Here is a 26,317-nt window from a genome sequence, read left to right on the forward strand (position 1 = left end):
TGTACTGAATGAACACAAGGAAATTGGACTTCCAGTACAATTTGGCACTTTATCACTTGTGAACCTGCAATGAGTTTTCCAACAAGTCCAGAACTGCTGATGTGTTATGTAGGAAATCGCAGAAGTCAGAATATTAATGAAATGCTCAACTAACATAGAAGGCTTATAATGGCATTGATGTTATTTTGCAGCACGCAGATTGATTGAAAATCACATAGCTATATTGTTCAACTATGCTTACAGGTTATTTCATTTCTTTTTCTCCCTTCCCTATTGGAGAAAAGGCTGCAGCAGCACTTCTGTATTTTGCACAGAATTCCAATTGGCTACTTACAGAAAACATGTACATCTGGCTGATCAGGGCTGCGATAATATTGTTTTTTTTACCCACACAGAACATTCTCGCAGCTAATACCTGAAATGTCTGATTTCTCTGGGTATGCTTTGTAACCTTGCCCAGGTCAAAGTTCACGACATCAGGAGATGGGTGATGTGTCAAAGTTCATCATATTCAGGACTCACTGGTCACGGGTAAAAATGGGGAGAAGTGGTGTCTGAAGAGGAGTTGGCTGTTGCTGAGCAAGGTCCAGCCTGGCAGGGGCCCTGCTGAGTTGCTTTCTAATTTTGATCAGTGAAATGGTTTAGTTTAGTTTAGAGATACAGCACTGGAACAGGCCCTTCGGCCCACCGAGTCTGTGCCGACCATCAACCACCCATTTATACTAATCCTACACTAATCCCATATTCCTACCACATCCTCACCTGTCCCTATATTTCCCTACCACCTACCTATACTAGGGGCAATTGCTAATGGCCAATTTACCTATCAACCTGCAAGTCTTTGGCATGTGGGAGGAAACCGGAGCACCCGGAGGAAACCCATGCAGACACAGGGAGAACTTGCAAACTCCACACAGGCAGTACCCAGAATTGAACCCAGGTCGCTGGAGCTGTGAGGCTGCGGTACTAACCACTGTGCCACTGTGCCGCCGGGTTACTTCAGGAGTGTGAACAGCTGAACAAGTCATTGCTGCATTTTCAGCTTGTTTGGATGAGAATGGGGGCTGCAGGGTGGATGAGCAAACTGACCATGGCACCGTGGTACAGGACGCCATTCAAGCGGGGGGAGGAAATAGGAATGCAGTGCTAGTAGGGGACAGTATAGTCGGGGGATAGACACAGTTCTGTGTGCCAAGAGCAAGAGTCCAGAAGGCTGTGTTGCCTGCCTGGTGCCAGGGTTTGGGACATCTGCTCAGTCCTGGAGAGGAACTTGCAGTGGGAGGGGGAAGATCCAGTTGTCATTGTCCACGTGGGTACCAACAACATAGATAGGACTAGGAAAGAGGTTCTGCATAGGGAGTATGAGCAGCTAGAGGCTAAATTAAAAAGCAGAACCTCAAAGGTAATAATCTCCGGGTTTTTACTTGAGCCACAAGCAAATTGGCATGGGTAAATAAGAGTAGGGAGTTAAATGCGTGGCTCAAAGATTGGTGTGGGAGAAATGGGTTTCGATTCATGGGGCACTGCCACCAGTACTGGGGAAAGTGGGAGCTGTACCGTTGGAAAGGTCTTCACCTGAATTGTGCTGGGACCAGTGTTCTGGCGAGTTGTATAACTATGGCAGTAGAGAGAGCTTTAAACCAAATAGTGGGGGCAAGGGATCAAGTGAGAGAAGAAATAATCATTTAAAGAGAGAGGAGAAGGCAAGAAAGCAAGGTAGCACTAAAGGTAATGTTAATCAGAGTGTGGCAGGAAGGGACAGAGCGTACAAACTCAAGAGTATGTTAGCAGATAAGGGTAGAGGTTGTGAAAATAATAAAAAGATAGAATTGAAGGCTCTGTATCTGAATGCACACAGTATTCACAACAAGGTAGATGAATTAAAAACAAGAAATGCTGGAAATACTCTGCAGGTCTGGCAGCATCTGTGGAGAGAGAAGCAGAGTTAACGTTTCAGGTCTGTGACCTTTCATCAGAACCTTTCTGATGAAAGGTCACAGACCTGAAACGTTAACTCTGCTTCTCTCTCCACAGATGCTGCCAGACCTGCTGAGTATTTCCAGCATTTCTTGTTTTTATTTCAGATTTCCAGCATATGCAGTATTTTGCTTTTATTAAGGTCGATGAATTGACGGCGCAAATAGAAGTAAAAAGGTATGATCTAATTGCCATTACGGAGAGGTGGCGACAGGGTAACCAAGGCTGGGAATCGATGGGATCCAACCACTGGGAACTAAATGTTCAAGGGTATTCGACATTTAGGAAGGATAGGCAAAAAGGAAAAGGAGGTGGGGTAGTGCTGTTAATAAAGAATGCGATCAGTACATTGGTGAGAGAGGATCTTAGATTAAAAGATCAGGATGTAGAATCAATTTGGGTGGAGCTATGAAACAACAAGGGGCAGTAAACATTGGCAGGAGTTGTTTATAGGCCACCAAACAGTAGTGGTAATGTAAGGCATGCTATAAATCAGGAAATTAGAGGCGCATGTAACAAGGGTAATGCAGTAATCATGGGGGACTTCAATCTACATATAGACTGGATAAACCTAATTAGCACAAATGCTGTGGAGGACAAATTGCTGGAATGTATACGAGATGGTTTTCTGGAACAGTATGTTGAGGAACCATCTAGAGAATGGGCTATTTTAGATATGGTAGGTGGAGTGAGAAAGGACTAATTAACAATCTCGTTGTAAAGGAGCCTTTAGGGAAAAGTGACCATAATATGATAGAATTTTACATTAAGTTTGAAAGTGATGTAGTTCAGTCTGAAACTAGGGTCTTAAATCTAAACAAAGGAAACTACGAAGGTGAGGGGCAAGTTGGTTGTGGTAGCTTGGGAGACTACATTAGAAGGTAGGATGGTAGGCAGGCAGTGGTTAGCATTTAAAGATTTAATACATGGTTTACAACAAATTTACATTCCTTTGAGGCACAAAAACCTAGCAGGAAAAGTGATCCAACCATGGCTAACAAGATAAGTCAAAGATTGTATTAGATTAAAGGAAGAGGCTTATAAAGTGGCCAAAAAAGTCATAAGCCTGAGGATTGGGAGCATTTTAGAATTCAGCAAAGGGGGACCAAGAAACTGATAAAGAGAAAATACAAAATGAAAGTAAATTAGCGAGAAACATAAAAACAGACTGTGAAAGCTTCTATAGGTATGTAAAAAGGAAAAGATTAGCAAAGACAAATGTGGGCCCATTACAGGCAGCGGCAGGGGAATTTATAATGGGAATAAGGAAATGGCAGAGAAACTGAACAAATGCTTTGTGTCTGTCTTCACGGAGGGAGATACAAAAAACCTCCCAGAAATACTAGAGAACCAAGGGACTAGTGAGAATGAGGACTGAAACAAATTAGTATTAGCAAAAATGTCGCACTGAAGAAATTAATGGGACTGAAGATTGATAAATCCCCTGGACCTGATGATCTACATCGCAGTGTTGAAAGAGTTGGCTGTAGAGATAGTGAATGCATTGGTGATCATCTTCCAAAATTCTATACATTCTGGAGCGGTTCCTGAAGATTGGAAGGTAGCAAATATAACCCCATTATTTAAAAGAGCGAGAGAGAAAATGGGGAACTACAGACCTGTTAGCCTGACATCAGTAGTAAGGAAAATGCTAGAATCTATGGACACTTAGAAAATAATGGTAGGATTGGGCAGATTCTACTCAGATTTATGAAAGGGAAATCATGTTTGACAAACCTGTTGGAGATTTTTGAGGATGTAACCAGCAGAATAGATAAGGGGGAACCAGTGGATATGGTGTATTTGGATTTTCAGAAGGCTTTCAATAAGGTCCCACACAAGAGGTTAGTAAGCAAAATTAGAGCACATGGGATTGGTGTAATACACTGGCATGGATTGAGAATTTGTTAACGGACAGTAAACAGAGAGTAGGAATACAGGGTCATTTTCAGGTTGGCAGGCTGTGACTCATGGCGTACCACAAGGATCAGTGCTTGGGCCCCAGCTGTTCACAATCTATATCAATGATTTGGATCTGGGGACAAAATGTAATATTTCCAAATTTGCTGATGATACAAAACTAGTTGGGAATGTGAGTTGTGCGGAGGATGCAAAGAGGCTTCATGGGGATTTAGACAGGCTAAGTGAGTGGGCAAGAACATGGCAGATGGAATATCATGTGGAAAAATGTGAAGTTATCCATTTTGGTAGGAAAAACAGAAATGCAGAGCTGAATGTTATGGGCCGTGCCGGAAGCAGTGGGGCATGGAGAATCGTGGCGCTGGGTGGGTTGGGGCAAGGGCCCGTCGCCAAGCGATTTTCCTGGAGGCGAGATAGACTGACGACGGCCTCCCTGCCCAGTGGCCAATTGAGGCCAGTTAATGGACTCTTGCTGCCACCGCTGGGATCTTATCAGCGGCAGGGTGGCCTCCGTCATGTGGGGAGGTCGCCTTGTAACACGGGGCAATCTCGCTGTGGGCTTGAGGGGGGGGGGGTGGCGGTCCCTCCTCCATGGGAAATCTGTGGCCCATGGAGGACCACTGCTGGGAACCACTTCGCCCCCCGGGATCCCCAGACCCCTCCCCCTGGACAGCACGACCACCCCCTCGCCCATTCTTGCCAGGGTCTTTCAGATAGGCCCTGGCGACGCTGCATCACCTAACTCTGGTCCGAGTCTGCAGTTCTGGGTCTGGGTCTGAGGCTTCTGCAGTACCGTCAGTGGCCACTGCTCCCAGTGGCATTGCCAATACTGCTGAGCTGCCAGCCCTCTTATTGGCCGGCAGCTCACGGAGGCGGGATCCCTGTCTTTAAAAGGAAAGTTATCCCGTCTCATGAAACTTCAATAGAAAAAGACCAGAGGATTGTTCCGGGGGTGGGGCTGCGGGAAGGTGAGGGGGCAGGGGCAAGAACCCTGCCTTTTCTGCCCGGAGCCGGGAGTCCCACCTCCTACACAAAATCTAGCCTGCAGTGTATTTTGTAAATGGTGAGAGATTGGGAAGTGTTGATGTCCAAAGGGACCTTGGTGTCCTTGTTCATAAGTCACTGAAAGCTAACATGCAGGCACAGCAAGCAATTAGGAAGGCAAATGGTATGTTGGCCTTTGTTGCAAGAGGATTTGAGTACAGGAGTAAAGATGTCTTGCTGCAATTGTATAGAGCCTTGGTGAGACCACACCTGGAGTATTGTGTACAGTTTTGGTCTCCTTACCTAAGGAAGGATATACTTGCCATAGAGGGAGTGCAACGAAGGTTCACCAGCCTAATTCCTGGGATGGCAGGATTGTCCTATGAGGAGAGATTGAGGAGGTTGGGCCTGTATTCTCTAGAGTTTAGAAGAATGAGAGGTGATCTCATTGAAGCAATCACAATTCTTTCAGGGCTTGACAGGGTTGATGCAGGAAGGGTGTTTCTTCTGGCTGGGAGTGGGGGAATGGGGGGAGGGGGGCGGTCTAGAACCAGGGGACAGAGACTCAGAATAAAAGGTAGACCATTTAGGACTGAGATGAGGAGAAATTTCTTCACTCAGGGTGGTGAATCTGTGGATTTCTCTCTCCAGGGGGTGGTGGAGGTTTAGTCATTGAGTATGTTGAAGACAGAGATCGATAGATTTCTAGAGATTAAAGATATCAAGGGATGTGGGGATAGTGCAGGAAAATGGCGTTGAGGTAGAAGATCACCCATGATCATGTTGAATGGTGGAGCAGATGCAAGGGGCCGAATGGCTTCCTCCTGCTCCTATTTCCTCTGATGCAAGCTGAAGCTAGCTTGAATTATGGATCCTACCATCCAGTTATGTGCTGTCCTACAACAAGAGTCCGCTGCACTGCGGGCTGTCATTAAGCAATAAGTAATGTCAGTAGTATCTGTAGGGAAGACCTCAAGCAAATCAAACTGGAGCATCCGTCATGGAAGCTCCCACTAATGATCCCATAAGGTTGAAATACATAGTGTGAGGTGTGTAAAGATTGATTTTGAGTTGCTTGGAAGTGCATTCAGTAAAGTCACAAAGGAGCAATTCAGAGAGCTCTTAGAGCAATGGTCTCTGGTCATAGAGGTCAGTGGCTGCTATTGGGGCTCAGCTTCCTACACTAACATGTGCGTAGAAGCACAGGAAGGGAAGGCAAGCTCTGAAGTCATTAATGGCCCCTTAGCAGAACAGGCCTCTAAGTAAATGACTGTAGATGTACTCCAAAACATACAGGCTGTAACTAGAATAGGGCACTTCTCCTTGTGCACACTTGAGAACATCTTGGTCAGTAGCTCAGAGGAACACACTCACAGAATCACAAGCAGGTCCTCGGCAGATCTCAGGAATCCTCTACATTTAAACCTTGCCCCACCCTCCCTTTCTAATAGGTTATCACTTAGTACAGAAGCGTCCCAGTGTTCTCAGTGTTTTGCGTATATCTCAAGCTGTGGATAATAACAAATCCTCATGTTGTAATCTCTCCCTCCCACAGCTTGAGGTTTATGAAATTTAAACTGGAAAAATCAGTGAGTAATAAATAACAGCCCAAATTGAACTGAGATGTGTGTGCTTCCTGGACCAGATCCCCGAGCTCACTGGTTGTAAGGACCCACAGCCCTGAGTTTGAACTCCTCAGATAATTGGGGCATACCCATATATAGCAATAAGAGTGATCCCACTTGTTTAGTTTGGTATTTTTCTTCAAGTATGACACCACCTTGCACAGATCATTTCATATGTAGTGGGTGGGCACACAGTCCACAGCCTCCATACAATGGCATCTCACACATGCTGAGAACCCTTGTTTATTAGTGGATTGCCTTTCAGCCCTGTGGAAGGCATTTTGCTGTTCCCTCATGCCATCTACAATAATCTAAAAGGCCTCTTTTGTGAAGCAGGCTTTTGCGGATCCCCTTGCTCCCTCAATGAGCAGTCACATTTGCACATTCCAATGTTGAATTAACACATTCTGCATTATTTATGCCAGTAGCATTCCTCTTATGACAGTTAATGAGTGAATCAGCATTGTTGCTACAAGTTGCAGCACATCTGACCTCCAAAAAAGCAGAGTAAAATTGTGTGTACCTGCAGATGTGCTAAAAAGAGGAAGAGCTTACAGCACTGAGAGAAAATTAAACTGCTCAGTGTTTGTGCGTTGAAAGATGTCTAATAATTATGGGGTGGGGGGGGGGGGGTGTGGTTTGATGATTCATTGAAGTGACAGAGAAGAAGCACGTTGGCTTTAAATCATGCCAATGTTTATTAAAGTATCCTTAAGGGGGCATTGCTTTGGTTCTCACAAAGTCAGCAGTAAATTCCTTTACGTACTCCAAGAGATTCACTATCATCATAGTAAAGTTTTTCCTCTCACAGCAACATATTTCCTACCCTTCAAATAAACGTGTGTCAAGAGTGCTCCAGAAAAGTTGAAACACATCAATAGGTATCAATTGCAAACTGTTGATACAAACAAATGGGAGAAAGTGGCAGCTAATTCTGAAATTTGTTTTGACATACATTGACATTGTAACAGGCTGAGGTGGGGGGGAGACTACAAGTTTTTCTCTTCTGACTTGGATTCTGGGATACCTGGCCATTATACCCCATAACTGGATCTGCAAGTTAAAACACTGATTTAACAGGAGAAATACCAAGACTAAATTTGACAGAAGACAGACACAATCTGAATTAATCGAACCACATAGGTTCTATTAATTCACATTCACTTAGTTTAAATGATCTGATAATTTATTTTAATGCACAAAAATCCACACTTATATCGTTTATGTTGCTTAATTCAAAATAACGGGTAATTCATATTTTAGTGTAAACAATAACTTGAGTTATCAGGAGTCAGTCTGTCTTTGAACTCTTCTTTCCGAATGGGATATGAACACAGTTTTTAGAGCAGAAGGGACAATTTAGTTTACAGCACATAGTGCCACTCAGTCTTTCGCATGGCTGGCATAAAAATCAATTGCACGGCATTGAGACAAAAATTTAATATGCAGAATTTGATTCAAAATGAGCTGACTTCATTCAAAGCAGCTGCAGGAAAGGAGCTAGGTTCCATGCATTTCTCCACTTCAGCTTTGTAATATTTAACATTTAAAAAGCACAGCAATTAAAGAGCTCAAAGAATATTACTATCCTCTTTTGGAAGTACTTGGACAGGATTGTCTTTTTAATTGTTCCAGCAGATAAGCAGATTTAATTGTTAAAATGTACTTCACCTCCCCTGATCCAAATCTACATTCTGAATTATCAGGTAGCCTGCCTTCTAGAACACGTTAATGATACTGTTTTCATATGTTAAGTACCAGTGGAACTGTTCTAGTACAAGGTCTATGCTATAATTGAGTATATCCTCCATTTCTCTCGCTGGTTTACAGTTAATACTGTAGACTAGCATGTTAACAGTCCTTCAAGTATCTTGGGTGTTAATGGATATTTCCTTTGACTGTGCTACTAATATGGCAGTTCAGATACTTACAGGATTACAATAGCATATAATGATCCAATCAGTTGCAGCAACAAGTTGGTCTTGCCTTAATAAATATGGTTGTCTGGCTAAGTAATTAGACTGACAACAAGCTGAGATACTGCATTTATTCTCAATGTCTATGGGGTCTTTATATACATTGCAATCTACAAGTAACTTTATACAGTTAAATAAGGTTATGAAGAGATCTGATAAAAATATCCAAAATTAAAAGAAGTTTTGATAGGGTAAATAGGGAAAAAGTATTTCTACTGGTTGGTGTGCTGGTAACCAGGAGTCATAAATTTAAGATCGTTCACCAAAAAAATGGCACAGGTTAAAAGAATTTCTTTCACGCAGTAACGCTCGACTGGAAATGTTCTACAAGAAGCAATGATGCGAGAAAAATTCATAATTGCTATTTAAAAAATTGGTAAATATTTGAAAAACCAAAAGGGCAGGGAAATAGTGTGAAGTAGAAAACTTGAAAGCCGTAAAGGTACAGCGGGCTGAATGGCCTAGTTCTCTGTTGTAAAATTCTTTGTACCTTTTAATTGGTCAATGGATGGCAACGCTGATTTGATCTTATTAAATATATTCATCAAATTATTGCAATCTGTTAACTTTTCTCACTGAGCGTGCTATTAAATGTCTAATTTCCCTGAATGTAGAGTCTTCTGAAAGTTGTAAGTGTGTTGTCATTTTCAACAAGACTTTACTGATTTTGTGAATGCAGAAACTTGCAAAAGCAGGGTCAGTGATGGAATAGTGGAGTGATTATCACCACAGGTAGTTACAACAGTGATTTTATATAGGCTGAGAAGTAGGTAAAGTCTAGAATACTCTGAAAGCCATGTTGTAAAGGATGCAATGCTGCAGCACCATCTTCCCCAGCAGTTAACATGCTGTGCACTGACCCGAGATCTTGGAGCATATTTTTCCAATGTGGTGACAATAGCTTTTTACCAGAAATTATTTATTTTTGTCCTGTTAGCTTAAACTAAAGAAAATTGAAGCCATGTGTTAGGCAGTTTTATACAACATTATCTGTCAGACAGCTCCAGTTGCCCAGTATGATGGTAATTTTGATTATTGCTGGCTGCAATGATTTGCGATACACCCAACACACTTTTATTTTTCTTTTAATTTCATTTCTTTTACCATTGTAGTGTTTTCTGTGAAAATTGTGAATTGGGTAGGTTTCTAGCAACAATTTGTATTACTGTCGTATGTGATCACTCTCACAAATAGTGTCTGAGGTTTATTGAATCTAGAGTCGCTATGTCATAAATTCAACGTAAGCATTTCTGAGACTGCAGTGGAAGAAAAAAAAAATGATGTATAGATAAATACTTGTGGGTGATCATTCAAATTCCAGCACTAATTTAGGTGAGCTTGTACCAACTTAACCTTTGTCCTCAAGATCATAACAGCAATACTATCTATTTATCCTGGGCCTCTTTGGGCTGAACAGTGTATTCAATCAACATATGAGCTTCATGCTCTCATGAAAAGGAGGTTATTGCTTGAATATCCATCAGTCAAGAGACCCATTCTGTACTGTGATTGGTCTCAGATTACATCATACAATTGCGGTAGTGACAGCAGGATGCAATAATACGTTGTGATATGTAGCACAGCTTAATTGAGTCTGAGTTCTACTGCAGTAACGTGGCAGTGCATTACTTGAGTGGCTAATAAATGCATCACAAAGGAAGCATGCATGGGTTTTAGTTACATATTTACCTCTAGCTTTGCATCAAGATCCATATAGGTTTCTAACCCCTGACCTCTGTTTACTATGGTGGCGGGTTGGCTGAGAGTCCAAATGGCAGATCGGTTTCTTGGGCATCTACTTGAGCCATTGAACTGCTTATTAATGAAGGTCTCACAGAGTTTCATGGACATCTAATTATTATGGTAGCAGCAAAGGTCACAAGATATGAAGAAGGCTTCTGACCTTGATTTAGCCAGTGTTCTAGCTGAGAACTATTGTAGTCTTGGCTTTGTGTATGTGAGGCACAAGGCTTTGTTGCACACTGAATAGTTTGGTTAACCTTTAAATGGCTGGAAAATGCTGCACATGGTCACTTTCCCACTAAATCTTTCATTGTATAAGCAAGAGAAAAACATTCTCTCTGCTGTTCGAAAGCAAGAAATTTTCACATTCAGTATGGAGTTTAGCAATAGAACACAAAGGTGAAAAGATTCTTGATCAAAGTTACGCTTTATGTGTAATTGTAAATGTATTTTATTATCTTGATTGTGGAATGTTAGGATATCCTAACAAAAACATGATGTGGTGCAACATTCTAAGAGTTTTTGTTGTTTTTCTTTATCTTAATGTAAGTTTGATTCTAAATGTTCGTGTGGTTCCAGTTTTACTGACTATTCTTCTGTCCTCAAATTTCCTTTCAGGATTTGGATTAGAGTTATGCACTTGAGCTCCTGTGGATTCACCTGAATTGTGAATACCTCAAACGCTGTTTGCCTGTTATATTGAAAGGAATTCATTGAGTAGCATCGCTGATGTCTCTGATGGACAAGCACAAAGTGAAACGACAACGATTGGATCGAATTTGTGAAGGTAAGCAGATTGTACAGTTATTTGTTCTCTAGTAATAGTGGAATTGATTATTGAAAAATCCCTAGATCATTAGATCTGATAAACTGGGCTGGCAGGTTTGCTGAATTGAAGAACAATGTAAAACCTAGACTAGATCCTATATTGCATTTCCTTCAATTAGAATAGCAGTGTCAGTTTAGCTCAATGGTAGTGCTTTTTACATCTGAGTCATAAAGTTTTGGATTCAGGCCTCACTCCAGGGACTTGAGTATACAAACTAGGCTGACACTTCAGCGCAGTACTGAGGGAGTGCTGCATTGATGGAGGGCAATCAGGGATGGGCAATAAATGTTGGCCTTGCCAACGATGCTCACATCCTATGAAAGAATTCTTTGAAAAGTTGCATTGCAGCCCTGGGTGTGTTTAAAAAATCCAGTGGCACTATTTGAAGAAAAGCAGGGGAGATCTGGTGACCTGGCCAACATTCCTCCCATGATCATAGAGTCACTTATGGCACAGAAAGAGGCCATTTGGCCCATCGAGTCCATGCCGGCTCTCCACAGAGCTGTCCAGTCCGTCCCAGTCCTCCGCTCCGGAACAGACTAACCTATGATTTGTTACCTTGCATTGTGAAAATTGACTGTGCATTGCGTTAGGACATTCTGAAGATGTAAAAGCTGCTTTATAAATGCAAGTTCTTTTAGTGCTGTAATGTAAACGAGGTGATAATAGTGCCCTGTAAACATAACATAGCAACCTCAACCTCCAGACGAAGCCACTTGCTATCCCCACACTGAAGAATGTCCACAGCCGTGAAATTCGAGTAACAACTGTAACTTATTTTTGACTGCACATGCCTGTTAAACACTTAACTGCAACAAAATTGCCATTTTTAAAAATGAAATGCGATTTTACATTCTAACTCCTGTATTATTTATTGGGAGCAATGACGTAGATGTGCTTGTGCAGAGAAATAGGCAGAATTTCCAACTCTGATTGAGGTGTAAAATGAGCGATATCAGATAGACTTCCTGTTATATGGTCCACCAATTTTCATTTCCAAGTGAGTGGAAAGGAAAATGGGATGGAGTGTAAAGTGGGGGCGGGCAGATAAGGAGTGCAGAGTGTATAGCGGGCAGAGTATATTATGGGCAGAGTGTATAATGGGGGAGCTGGCCCAATCTCGCTTGTTTTACATCCCTGTTGAAGTTTTCCCCCTTTGGTTCAGTAACAGTCACCAGCATGCCCCAGTAGATCACTGATTTGGAACAGAGGGTGGAGCTGGCCATTTCTGTTAACTGCATGCATTATAAACAGGACCGTCCTTTGCGGACTGGTCTCTGAATTTATACTTAAGACTGTGTCAATTTTGGGCCGGGATTATATCCGAGTGATGGGGGTCTCGGCCACCAGCAAAAGCAGCGTTAAGAGCCCCCTGTTGCCTCCTCTGGGGAAGGCCTGCCAGATCAAGTGCCAACGAGGCACGTAAGTGGACAGTGGCAGGCCTTGCCTGGGATGAAGGACTCTGGCAGTGGAAGTCCCACCTGCTGAGAGCTGTTGACCAATCAGAGGCCAGCAGCTCTTAAACTGAGCACCGCCACTGCGAAGGCGGTGGCTTCTGCCAGTGGAGCTCTTGCCCAACGCCCTGGACCCAGGCCACAGGTAAGTCTCATTGGGAGGGGTTTCACATGATGAGGGTCGTGGGGGAGGGGGTGTAGGGTGGTTGGCAGCAAGGGCAGACGGTGGCTCTTGGTGGCTCCCCCCCTTCCCATGCCGGGTTCCACGTTCAGGCGCTGTGCCTGTTAACAAGGGACCCCTCACACCCGGAGCTGGCAAACAACCTGCACGGGTTTGCTTGGTGTGCGCCCCATGTGACGACAGGCCCGCCTGCCGCAGGGCTATTTCCAGCAGTGGTGGGATGAGGCCCTTAATTGTTCATTAATTGCCCACTTAAGAGCCTCAATTGGCAGCGAGGCAGGAAGGCCATTCACAGACCTGCCCACCCCAGACTTAATTTGGGTGGAGGCAGGAAGGTGGTGGGGTCACCCCCCTCCCCCACCCCCACCTCGCTACCATCCTGCCTGATTATATGCTCTTCCCGACTCCAAAGCCGACGCGGAGGACAGCATAAAACTCCCCCTTTGGAGTCTTCATTCATGTTTACTAGGATAAAAATACACTTTCTAATTTCAATAAACAATATTTAGTCGCTACATAAAATAGTCTACGGAGTCCTCTATATGTGTAGCATAATAATAGAGGGTGAATAAATTGTGATATGATGGCAAAAAAATCAGTCTGATCTGAAAGTGTTCAGTATGCCTGCATCTGACTGTATTTGGACTGCATCTGAAACAAGTAGAAGTTAATCAGTGCATAACCTAGAGACAGGTAAATTCATTCTACCTCTGAATAGCCATCAGTGAAAGGTCGTGATCACTCATCCTATGGTTGGATAGAAATATGTGTCCCCATTATTAGGGAAATGTTATTATCTGGTCTCCTAAAGCGCTTTCATTTTGCACTCATGCCCCTCTGAAGTAATTTAGTAGCCTCCAGTAGTGTTTGCTCCATCAAGACATTTACTATATATTATTGTTAGCTTCTTTTTTTTGTTTAATTGTGGCAGGCAGATCTCCCAGTGTGCGGTTAGAGATGAGCAAGTTTGGACAGTAAAATCCTTTCAGTCATTTCATTTACGTTTGCAACTACTACAGTGCACTTGATGCAAGTCTTTGGCATTAATTGTTATGATTTATGTACAGCTATTTTGGATTCATGCACTATTTATATCGTTTTTGTTTTGTTTGTTTTAGCAGGGCATATGATGCTGAGGCTAAATTTGCGATTGCTTCCCTGGGTTGAAAAGTTTTAACCATTTTTAATCGATTTCTATGTAATTTCTTGACCAGAATACAAAGAAATGCTCAGTGGGTTTGCGCACTGTTATACAAAATCAGAAGGACTCCGCTTCAATTCCCATTCTCTTGAGACGGTCACTTTTAGCTGGGATGACGCTAGGGTTAGAACAGTTGGCTGCAAAGCCTTTAGGGCAAGAGTAGAAAAAAAACCAGCCAGGATTCTTGCTCCCATTGTTATGCAGTGGCCCCTGCTGGCAAATGCACTGTATGGACAATGAATGAGGAGTGAATGAGGCTCGGCTATGAATCTCCTTCTGGTGAAGTAAGCCGTTTGCACTCGATAGGGTTCAAAAATGAAGGGTGGGCACTCGGGTGAAGTACTGGCAGGTGATGTACTCGTGATTCAACAAGGGGGAAATGTAATTCCTAGACAAACAGCTGAACATGCTCTAGTTAATCATATTATACACATTACAGCCACATCTCATTTGTAGTTTGGCAAAGGCCCTTCCCTGTGATTGTTGTGGTGCAAAACATTGCTGCTGTGTGGCAAGATGTGAAGGAAAGGCAGCGTTCTCATGGTGTGTCTTTCATTTGGTCTTTGCTTTTGTATCAAATATATTTAAAGCAGCTTAAGAGTCCCTTTTGCCCGTGATATGTTAAAGTAAGTTTCATCCACATTTGAGGGTAATCATGCTTTGTTGTTTTATAAAAGTGGCTTTGAAGCCAAGTTAAAAGAGAACAAATAAGCAGACATTGGGCTTTTTGAAATATGCCTTTCTGTCTGATGTTTTTCATCAGATCTGATAGCTACAGATTTGAGAATAACTGGAATGAGGGAAAAGGAATGGCTGTAAAAATTCCACGGTTGTGGATTTGATTACGACAGGAGATTATTTCCAGCTGCATTCTTTAATTTGTCATTTCCTCTTAAAGGGGACCAGTTCATTGAACTACATTTCAGTACATCGAGCAGCTGTAACCAAGGACAGAGGTACCTGTGGCATCCCTGTCTGTCCATTTACACAGCTGGCAACAAAGTCGAATCAGATTGAGGATTAGTTTCTTACACGACAACTTAAATACACATGCAAGGAAGGTGTATCAAAACATTGACCCCATCTGTCCTCTCCTCCTCTGCAATTCTGTATTGAGTTTCCAGTCTCATGTTGTCAAGATGCTTCCTCATATAAAGGGCGGATCAAAGGGTGATACCCCCACAGTGGTTTTGAGCCACTCACCTTCTATCAGGTAGCATCTGGGAATAGGTCACTTGCTATCACTTTATGTTGGTTGCGTAACCCTAAAGGGAAGAGGCAGCGACGTTTAAAGGATAAAAAAAAGTATTGCAATTCAAATATAAAACTTAGAAATTCTGTACAATTTACATCCAAACCCTGATTTTAACTGGGAGGGGGAGTCAGGCAGGTGGCAGGGGAGCAGAGGTGGAGGCGAACGAGGCAAGTGCCAAATCCCGCTGGAGCCCGCAGACCTCAGCAGCCTACAGTTCAGCTGATTTTAATCCCCAGGCCTCATATGCCTGCTGCTGGTCGAAACAGGCAGCTGGATGGCAGGAGAGGGATTTCAGGTAGTAGGAGGTTTTCAGCTGGCGACAATAAAAGCTGCAGGGATGGGATTTCTGGAGGGTGTTGAGAGAGGGAAGGATGGAGCCTGGGGTGGAGGAGGCCTCAACTTTCCTTGTTGGGCTCAGAGGAGCCTCCTGGCTGCACAAGGAGAATACAACCCATACCTGTTTGGGCCTCTTCTGGTCTTGGGTCCTATTCCTGCTGTCATCACCTGGGGGGAAATTTATAACAGTTTCTGTGCTCAGGCCACAGTTAAATTACCAGCCGGGGCTCAATGATGTCAATCAAGTGGGTGTGCTTGACATCTGCTCCAAAGAGCAGATTAAGTTAGAAGGCGGTGGTATCGCTATGGTGTATCGGTGGGTTAGTTACCCTGTGATTTTTAACTCTGCTTCCTGCTGGGTGGGTCGCGTCAAAATCAATCTTTAAGATCTGCTTAGATCAGTTGTTAGATCTCGCCACTGAGTCAGAAGGTTATGGGTTCAAGCTTCGCTCTAGAACTTGAGCATGTAATTTAAGCAGGCATTCTAGTGAAGTCTTAAGGAAGTGTTGCATTTCCAGAAGTGTGATATCTTTTGGATGAGACATTGAATCAACATTCCATCCGCTTGCTCCTTTCGTTCAGGCTTCTGTTAAAGATCCTGTATCCTGGCTAGCTGGTCATGTATCTTACTGTTGTTTCTGGGATTTGCTGTGTTTGGCCACTACAAAGTAATTCATTGTAGATGTGTTTTGGGAGATTTCTGAGCTGTGGTAAGGTGCTATATAAATGCAAGTATTTCTTCAAGTGTGTTGAATGCTTATTGCATATTACTTGCTTTGAGAAAGCTCCTTTATTGCACCTCGTGATTATACTTGAAGTCTGTTTAAGCTCTATTCCCCACTGGGCTTATTTTTTTTTTAAAGTTAGGGGTGAAAATTGCTTGAGAAAAGCACATCTGCCAGGATGGTCGGTATCAGGAGCTTAAGCAATCATTTGTCCCAATTAAATTGCACTTGTGCAGGAAGCAACTGAACTGACCTCAGATGTGTGGACACCAAGAACTGTTTCACAGCAGAAACACAATCCTTGATCTCTGCTAGAGTTCCACTAATTACAGAGGCCTTTGAGTTGGTAACTCTTTGAAAATCAGTTTCAAAAAGTTACTCTTGAATTTTTGTTCTTTTGCTCTGATTTTATTCTTTAAAAATATTCTTATTCACACATTGTTGCTGAAATCACTGGCGAGGGGTAATTAGCCAGAATTAGCAAGGCCATCACTGTGATTGCTCTGAATTAATGTGAGTTGAGGTACAATCATTAGCTAGGATATTTAAAGCAATTGTATCATTTTAACTGTGTACATTAATTTATGTCTGTCCCACCAGTGACAGACTCTAATTCTCCCAATAAATTCGCCCTAGAATATCAGAACTCATTGTTTCAAAACTAGTTTAACATATATACTTTTTAAAAATGATTTTAAAATGAATCCTAATTCTGTTCCACTGTTTCATTGTAAGGTATACTGGTCATGAGACTCCCTTTTTAAACTGCTGATGTCAGTTGGGTGTATGGGGTCTAAAGAGAGTTGATCATCAGCTTGTATATTTTTATTATATTTTTGGATAGGCAGTCAAGTGGTTGCAGTTTTCACTCCCTGATGATGTTCACTTTATAATGAATGTTACTGTTGTTTTAACATTATTTGTATAGTTACTGCAAAACTGTAATTGCTGCTTTGATGTGTTCTGATATTCTAGCATGTTTGGTTGGGTGTGTATACAGGGCTGGTTTGGATAATTATGGTTATAGTTTCTGTGATACCAGTGTTGTGTTAATTTCCTCTTGTGTCCCAAAGCACTTCACAGGAATGTTTTCAAACAAAATTTGATCTCGAACCACATAAGGAGATATTAGGATTGGGGATCAAAAGCTTGGTCAAAGAGTTAGATTTCAAGAAGCTTCTTAAAGGAAGATAAAGATGAGATTTGGGAGGGAATTCCAGAACTGAGGGCCTAGGCAGCAGATGGCATGGCTGCCAATGGTGGAGCAATTAAAAAGGAGGACAGAATTGGATGAGTGCAGATATCTCGGAGTATTGTAAGGCTGGAGGAGCTTACAGAGATAGAGAGGGGCAAGGCCATGGCAGGTTTTGAAAACAAGGATGAGAATTTCAAAATGGAGACGTGGCCAGACCACCTGGAGCCAATGTAGAGGTTTATCTGAGCCTTACAAATTAGGAATTCCCTGGAGTTGAATCCTGGTCCTTATAGAACTGTGCACATGTGAATATTGAGTGATAATAGCATTGGGCTTGGCTGTGATACCAACTGCAGTGAAATAGCCGGCTGACACTCAGTTCCTCAACTTTTGTTTGAAGAACAGCCATTTGGAGTAAGATGAGAGTGTGCTTGATATCTCTAAGACTACCTGAGAACGGTGTTACCAGGAGAATAGAGGGCCCAGGAGAAAATTGACAAAAAGGGAGGACTTTTCCTACATAAGAGAAATTTTTTTCTCTCAGAGGGTCGTGTGTCTTTGGAACTCTCTGCCTCAAAAGGCGGTGGAAGCAGTCTTGAAATATTTTTAAGGCAAAGGTAGATATATTCATGATAAGCAAGGGGGTGAAAGGTTATTGGGGGTAGGCGGAAATGTGGAGTTGAGGTTAGAATCAGATCAGCCATGAATGGTGGAGCAGGCTCGAGGGGCCGAGTCACCTACTCCTAATTCATATGTTCATGTGACAGCAATGGCTACATTTCAAAAGAAATTCAGTGGCAGTAAAGCAGTTTGGGATGTTGTGAAGTTGTGAAAGGAGCTTTATAATTGTTTGTCATCAATAACTGTTTTAAATTGAAATTCACAGCTACTGTCACTGGATTTCACTGTTTTTGACTGGGACGGAAAAGAGGCTAAGAGCACTTTCAATACTGAGCAAATTCACCGTATTATGAGTGGTGCTCGGGGTCATTGATTGTGCCTGTAACTCAGTCCATGAGTTTAACTGTCCATTGCCACGCTGGAGAGTCACTTTGCAGGGATGGGGTTAGGTAAAGAAAGAGCAAAAATGAGATCCTCCTAAAAAAAAACTGTCGGCAAACCTATTCTGTAGGTTTGTCTACATAATAACAGTGACTGCACTTGAAAAGTAATCCATTGACTGTCAAGTACTTTGAGAGGTCCTAAGGGTATTTGTATGTTGTTTTCCATCTATGAAGGGAATTGCCAAAATTGATTGATGCAAATTTAGTATGGTTATCGCTTCTAACTCTTATGATAATTAAATATTAGGTTAGAAGTAGGAAGGAAAGTTAGGAAGAGTTTTTTTTCCTGTGGAGTTGTATAATGGGGAATGGAGAGAGAAAAAATTATGGTGAGGAGTGTAGGTGGGATTGACTTCTGAGGAAAGGACGGGCCCAATGGCCTTTTCATGGTCCAAAAGAAATCGTCTTTCACAAGTATAATGTTTTTCATTAGGTCCCTGAGACAATTTTTTCTGATTGCAAATACATGCATATATAGACAGTGTCAGTAAGGATGCTTCACATAGATTTACATGGAGAGTTAAAAAAAAACTGATTATCGGTAAAGGTCTTCCTGAGGACCGGGCTGATCAGGCACTGTACATTCTATTTGCACCAATTGTACATTGAATTTACAGCATCGAAACAGGTCATTCAACCCAATCGCTCTATGTCAGTGTTATACTTCACCCAAGCCTCCTCCCAATCTATTTACTTCTCACCCTGTCAACATATCCTTCTGTTCCTTTCTTACTCATGTGCTTATCTAGCTTCACCTTAAATGCATCTATGCTATTAACCTCAACCGCTCTATGTGGTAGCACATTCCACATTCTCATCACTCTCTGAGTGAATAAGTTTCTCTTGAATTCCTTATTGGATTTATTAGTTTATATTTATATATTATCTTAGTTTTGGACTCCTCCATAAATGGAAGCGTCATCTCTATGTCTAGCATATCAAACCCCTTCATAATTTTAAACATTGCTATCAGGACACCCCTCAGCCTTCTGTTTTCTAGAGAAAGGAGCCCTAGCCTGTTCAATCTTTACTGATAGTTGTACTCTTGTCAGTTCTGGTATTATCCTTATAAATCTTTTTTTGCATTTTCTCCAGTGCTTCTAAATCCTTTTTTGTAATATCCCTCTCTGTGGTCTAACCAAGGTTCTGCATCAGTTAAACATAACTTCTTTACTTTTGAATGCTATTCCACTGAAATAAACCCCAGTGTTTTGTTTGTACTTTTTATGGCTTTGTTAACCTGATTTTAATAACTACTGTTAATAATTGTTAGAAAATGAAAATGTTAAAACATGATTTGTTTTAATAGTTCTTCATTTGAATAAACATGCCTTTGTTATATGAATTATAATTACCATTATGTGCTTTCACATTCTTCTTATGTGATATCATCTCAAGCCCAAACTGAGTGACTGCCTGAATGCGCTGTAGGGAAGATGAGTTAAGAGAACCTGTTGGCGCTCTATAAAAGTTACAGCTACAGCATGTGAGAATATTGCATGATTTAAAAATAAAATTCAAGTTTCCTTTGTAACAGAGGTGTGTGTGTGTGTTTGTACATAACAAGCTAGAGATTCAACAGTTTTAAAAAAACACTTCTTCCCCCTTGCCCCTAATTACATTGAAAAACGTATATTGTCAAACTGTAGGAGCCTTATGTTCTTGTTATTTTTTAAAGCGGGGGCTTGGTGGGGAAACCAACAGCGGTCTACAGAGGAACGCAGCAGTCTGGCAGGCAAAGCAGCAGCAAGGAGAGGTACGTACCCACATTTCAGACTGAGGAAGGTCAGAAGAAAGAACAAAGAAAATCCCTTTTTATGAAATGACAGCAGCCCATGGTTATTGTGTACCACACATATACCTGACCCCATGTAGGCTTTCAAAATAAAAGATGAATTTAATAGGAGATCTAAATTTAAAAACTGATCCAAAACATTTGAACCTTGCATTAAAAAAATGTTTTTTTCCCCCATTCATAGTATGTGATAGAAATCTTGACCTTACATTGTCTGCTTTTAGGGAAAATGGCATAAGAAACCACAGCTTTTAAATCTGTGATTGCTGTCCCTTTAAAACAGATGTTAATGGTTATAATGAAGTTGTCAATATTTGTAGTTTTCCACTGTTTAACTGCAGAAGAGGGGAGGGATGTTAACTAATGAAGATGTCTTTAGGGGATGTGGGAATGTACATCTGGTTGAAATATTATTCCATGGTAGCTATCACTGTGAAATACTGCAGATTATGCAGTACACTCGTGTCTTAACTTAAATTGACTCGTGTTTTGGGAAAAAAGTGGGTAGCAGGACTTGTATTTATGATTAAAAAGCTTGGATTATTTTATAATTTGATTTTTTATTAGTTTAATGAACTCTTGGAAAATAGACGGTGAGGGTCTATTGACTAACGTTGTGGGGAACAGTTTTGATATTTTTGAATTACTAATGAGTTTAGGATACATAAATTGTTAAATGTTCAGATCTTTGTGAATATATTAATTGTGTATTTTAAAATGTCTCATTTATTGTAATATCCTAAATACATCTATATTTCAAAATGCCTGTTGAAATCTTACATTGGTGAAGGTGCATGTGTAATGTTTGTGAGTCAATTGGATTGTGATATCATTTCCTTTACTCTAGCGTTCAATATTTAAAAAAAAAATTAGCTCTGGTTGTCTAACTTATATTAGACATAAAGACTTGGGTGCAGTAACTCTCCAGTAATAAGCAATATAGTACAACTGAATCTTAAGATCGTGGAGCTTAGTGCCAATTGACCATTCCTTATTTATGGACAGTAGGATACTCTCTGCATTTAAGAATAGTGCCAGTGCTTTCACATGCATTATTTTAACAAATTTAAAAATACATTTACAAGCATCACATTTGTGGAATCATTGAAACTGATTTAGTGAGGATATGCAAATTAGCCAAGATGTATAGGCATACATTTATTGCATAAATTATAAAGAAATGCAAGTGTAGTGTATTGCATAATTCATATATTGGCAGATTATAGCATATCATGATAAATAACTTTAAAGTTTATTAGACGTCTTAATGTCTTCCAGTATATTTCTAATTGTACAATGACTTCTTGTGTATTACAATGTTGTTTTTGTTTGTAGAAATGTATTGAAAAAGGTACTATCTAATGCACCAAGAAATATCTATGAACACAAAATGCTGAAATCAGTCAACATCTGAAATACTCCCTCCCTAACAGCACTGTGAGTGCACCAACACCACATGGACTGCAGTGGTTCAAGGAGGCGGCTCACTACTACCTTCTCAAGGGCAATTAGAGATGGGCAATAAATGCTGGCCTTGCCAGTGACGCTCACAACCCATGAATGAATATAAAAAAATGTTAACTTATCTGTTCTCTCCATAGAAGCTGCCTGATCTGCTGAGTGTTTCTAGCATTTTCTGTTCTAGTTTCGGATTTTCCAGCATCTGCAGTTTTTTTTTTTTGCTTATGTTGTCAAACAGATTTTGCTTGAAGTAGATGAAGTGAATATTGATTACATTACCTGTAACACTTCCTACCATATTTTCAAATGTGTTCATTTGTATTGAAGATATAGTTGGGTCAGCAACTTATTAAATATATCACAGTTTTTAAAATGGAACCTGTTTCAAACTAACACTTTAAAGGAGTGCAGTAACCCATAGGAATGAGGAATGAGCAATGAAAATTCAGACTTGTATCAAATCAGAAAATTGGAAACAAGCTCTAATCCAAACTTCAAAGTTGAATTTTGGATTATATGAAGCCTGAAGTATTAAGCTTTAACCTTTTGAACAAAAGTTCCAACAACTCAACCACATTATTGGGTAATGACGCAATATTGTTGACTTTTATTTGTGACAGTACTAAAGACTTTTCTGAAACTGTATGCATGACAACCCAAATAGATTAGCACATTGAATATTTTTAATATATAAAATATATCTTATTTTATCTGTTGTGTTTAAAGTTGATTTCGACAATGGGTGGGTGTTCAGGCATAAATGCAAACAAACTTATACCTGTTTCAGGTTCCACAGATATTGTATTTAAAAATCACATGGACTTCATCCTGTAATGAACAAACATATGTTGGATGGAAAGGAAGCCACAAATCCATTTGAGTACTTTTATTCAATTTCTAATTCGAAATACTGGTATAATAGAACCTTACTGTATCAACCATCAAAGAGGCTGGTTGAAGAGGATGACTTAGCAAGGTGTTTGAGATAGAGTGCATTTATATTTCAACTTTAGTAGCATTGCGATAGCCAGAGTTGGCGGGCAGCCATAAAGGCGGGGCTAAAGTGTGGCGAGTCGAAGAGACTTAGCAGTTGGCAGGAAAAAAGACAGAAGCGCAAGGGGAGAGCCAACTGTGTAACAGCCCCAGCAACCAATTTTTTCTGCAGCACCTGTGGAAGAGTCTGTCACTCTAGTATTGGCCTTTATAGCCACTCCAGGCGCTGCTCCACAAACCACTGACCACCTCCAGGCACTTACCCATTGTCTCCCGAGACAAGGAGGCCAAAGAAGAAGCATTGCTAAATGGCTTCTGCTTTACAGAAACACCAATGTTGCATATAACTCCAGAGTCTCGTCCCAAGGGCAGCAGCGAGAGCACTCCTGAAGCAGATAGTCTTCCACTCCTTGGATTTAACACCACATGTGATATAACTACAGACCAGTGACTAGCCTGATTTGAAACCTCACCTGAGTTACTTTAAATGAAAAATTAGAGTGTGAATGCTGCTGGCCATGCACAGCATTTAAAGAGATTTTCCTGAGTCTGTATTCACCTGCAGTGGATCACCCAGCTACAGCACATATTGCAAGATTAGGCAAGTTGGAGTGCATGCCTGAAAATGTAATTGGTGGTTCCTCTATAGCTGTGCACTGTAACCTGCTCAATTTTCCGATATTTGCTGTGCCCATGCAATCCGATGGACTTGGATGCAGCCCAGGAAAATCTCCCCTTTTAAATGTTAACCACTGGGAAGGGAAGTGCAGTGCACAACACTCTGCTGGCTGGGGGAATTCCAGTCTGAACCAGGGAGCACAAACGAGGTACTGTCAAGGATAATATTGGCTTAGAATGTGTGTAAGAGGGATAGAAAAGACAAGAAAGGAGGTGAAACGGCAATATTGATACAAGACAATTCATTGGTGTTAACAAGGAAGGAATACAGAGTCAATATGGTTGTAGCGCAAAGATTTTAAAAAGTACTTGTGACATAAGTTGGGGTGTACTACAGACCTCGAAATTGTGGGAAGGAAATGGAAGAGGGAATCTGCAGGTAGATAAAAAAAAATGAATAGGAATAACAAAGTTATTGTTCAAGGAAATTTTAATTATTCACATATGTTGAGATGAAGAGGGAGTGACTGGAGAAATGGGAAAGGAATTCATCAAATGTGGAAAGCACTCCTTCCTTTGTCAGAGTACACAGGCAGAGTTTATTGGTAGACCCGGTTAGGAATAATGATATTAATTTGGGTAGATGAGCTAATTGTGGGTGAGCACGTTGAGAGTAAGGACCATAATATTGGTAAGGTGTAAGCTTCAACTAGAAAGGGACTCATCTCAAGCCCTCTTCCATTCATGAGGTGTTTTGCATTATGATCAGAACATGCAAAGATCTGTACAGGGAGCAGATATTTAGAAAATCTACCTTACATTGTAGAAAGAGTTTTGCCATAATAGTTCAGGTCTGGAATGCTTTCATGAATATTATCTGTGAAAACCTCATGGGAATACCATCACCTGCAAGTCATGTACTAAATTGTCTGGAACATTTATCACTATTCTGTCATCACTGCTGTTCAAAATCCTGGAATTCCCTACCTAAGGTCATCATGAGAGTGTGTAAACTCTTGACAAGAATAATTCATCAAGGGCACCAGATAAATCCTTAGCTTTTCCATAATAACAACTCGTCAAGGAACCGTCTGGGGTTTACCACCCAGTTAATGCCTGGGAGTTAATTGGCTCTCTAAACTGTTTAATGTCAACCTGATTGTGGATTATATTAGCATTTACACTTTGAAACTCCTATCAGGATTTGAAAAAGGTGCTGAGTGAATTAATTAACACATTTATGCCAAAGAAGAAGTATGTTATATTAAAAAAAACATGAACTAGAAATTACTTATTCGCCTTAAAATCTTAGCAGCACTAAAACATTGAGCGTGCAAATGATAAGTAGATAGGGTTAACTGATAAAATAAAAGAGTTTACAAGGTTAGTTCACTTACGTCACAGTAATTCAGCATTAATTACTTGCTTATAAATTTACAGTTGAGAACAGTATCTGTGATTGAAATAAATTGGCGAGATTAATTTTAGATTTGACTCCTTAGAAATCTGCAAGTTTATATTATGGCTCTTCTATTGAATAGATTAAAGTCTATTGCTGTGAAATTTGGCTCTGTCGTGCTCAGTTTTTCACTGCTACCCAGTGCCATTATGCCTCCAAAATGGTGTCCCTGGTGCTCATGCATTTCTGGTGTGAGTTGCACCAGACGCCATTTTGGTGAAGGCATTAACGTACACTGGAAGTATGCAGAGTAGGCTAATCGTAACGTCAGTTGACATGGTAACCCTGACTTGACGCCAGTGCTGCCATTTTGGAGCTCAATACTCAATGCTCCAGCTAACCCCCTCTCTTAATCTTGTACAGCTCAACATGCATTCAATGGCTGGAAGGAGCCCCAACCAGCCCTATTTAAAGGGATCATCAGCTACTTTCAGGTTAGTTGCGAATTGATTTCTACTGGCACTTCCTGCGGTTTTAGAAATGTTTGGTGGTTTTCTTAGTTATTTAAAGATGCTGAAGTCCACAGAGAGTGGTGTGGCACGTGCTGTAGGACTTTGTCCTGACTTCAAGGACTCTGCACAAACCGCTTGCTCCCATAGATGGGTATAGTGGTTTGCATTCCCCTTGGATTACAGCTTGACTGTGAATGAGCAGAAGTGACAGAGTAGGACAAGCAGCTGAAAGAGGGAGGAGGGCGAGAAGGGCTCTCAGCAGGATGCCATATCCACCCAGGGTGCTCAGGGAGCAATTCTCCTCCCTGAACCTCAGCGTGGAACAGTGTCTCAGATGTCTCTACGTCTGCAGTGAGGTCCTGACTGAAATCTGCCACCTGCTGCTGCTGCTGTAACTGCAACCTCAGAACAGGGTAAGGCCGGCTTTGCCAGTAGCTGCAATAGTGACTGTGGCCGTGCTGCCACATGAAATGTGATAGGGCAGACCATTGGGGCTTGATTCCTGGCATTGACTGTCATGTCTATATGGTCCCATTGCTTTTGCAAAGTTTGTCTGGAGGGCCTTCTGGGCCTTTGATGATACATGACATCTCTCCTCTCCTCCACCTCCTGCACCAAGGCCTCTCGTGAGGCATTGAAATTCTCAGCGTCTATTTTCAGGCCCTGTCCAATTTTGCAGTCTATATGCTTGTAGTGAGCCATGTTTCCGAAAATTTCATTAACCTTGTTCTTATGATCTTACTGGATGAACCGGTTGCCACACCTTCCTCTGAGAGGATGGCGTTAGCCTTCTGAGATGTCAGCATGATCAAACTCTGTCTGTAGAGGTGCTATCTGCTACTCCTGGATCCTCTGCTCCTGGGTAAATTTGGCTTCTGTGCCTCTGACTGTATCTGGGTAGCTGGCTTACGTCTCCTTTGATCTTGGGGAAACGTAGATACACATAGCTGTCTCTCTCTGGCTGGTGTAACCATGCATTCTTAATTTCTGTAATGTTTCTCTGACGGAGATGGTCTTTTTGATCTTGCAGCGATATCTTCCTACGTACTAGTACCCAAAGTACTCCTATAACGC

General features: G+C 41.4%; 1 protein-coding gene across 9 annotated transcripts in view; it reads left to right on the forward strand.

Moving 5' to 3' along the window:
• Nucleotides 1-26,317, forward strand: part of LOC137380631 (C-terminal-binding protein 2) — a 318,116-nt gene that overhangs the window by 121,472 nt on the left and 170,327 nt on the right. For 5 of the 9 annotated variants that reach the window (XM_068052758.1, XM_068052757.1, XM_068052761.1 and 2 more), the window contains exons 1-2: nucleotides 20,147-20,221; nucleotides 25,155-25,225. In XM_068052758.1, coding sequence (XP_067908859.1) covers nucleotides 25,161-25,225 — 65 coding nt within the window. In that variant the 5' untranslated portion in view covers nucleotides 20,147-20,221; nucleotides 25,155-25,160. Of the gene's footprint in view, nucleotides 1-10,843; nucleotides 11,013-20,143; nucleotides 20,222-25,154; nucleotides 25,226-26,317 lie in introns of those variants that run through there. The other 4 variants (XM_068052764.1, XM_068052765.1, XM_068052766.1 and 1 more) reach the window with 3 other exon arrangements.

The sequence above is a fragment of the Heterodontus francisci genome, chromosome 20 (genome assembly GCF_036365525.1).
Source record: "Heterodontus francisci isolate sHetFra1 chromosome 20, sHetFra1.hap1, whole genome shotgun sequence".
Classification (NCBI taxonomy): Eukaryota; Metazoa; Chordata; class Chondrichthyes; order Heterodontiformes; family Heterodontidae; genus Heterodontus; species Heterodontus francisci.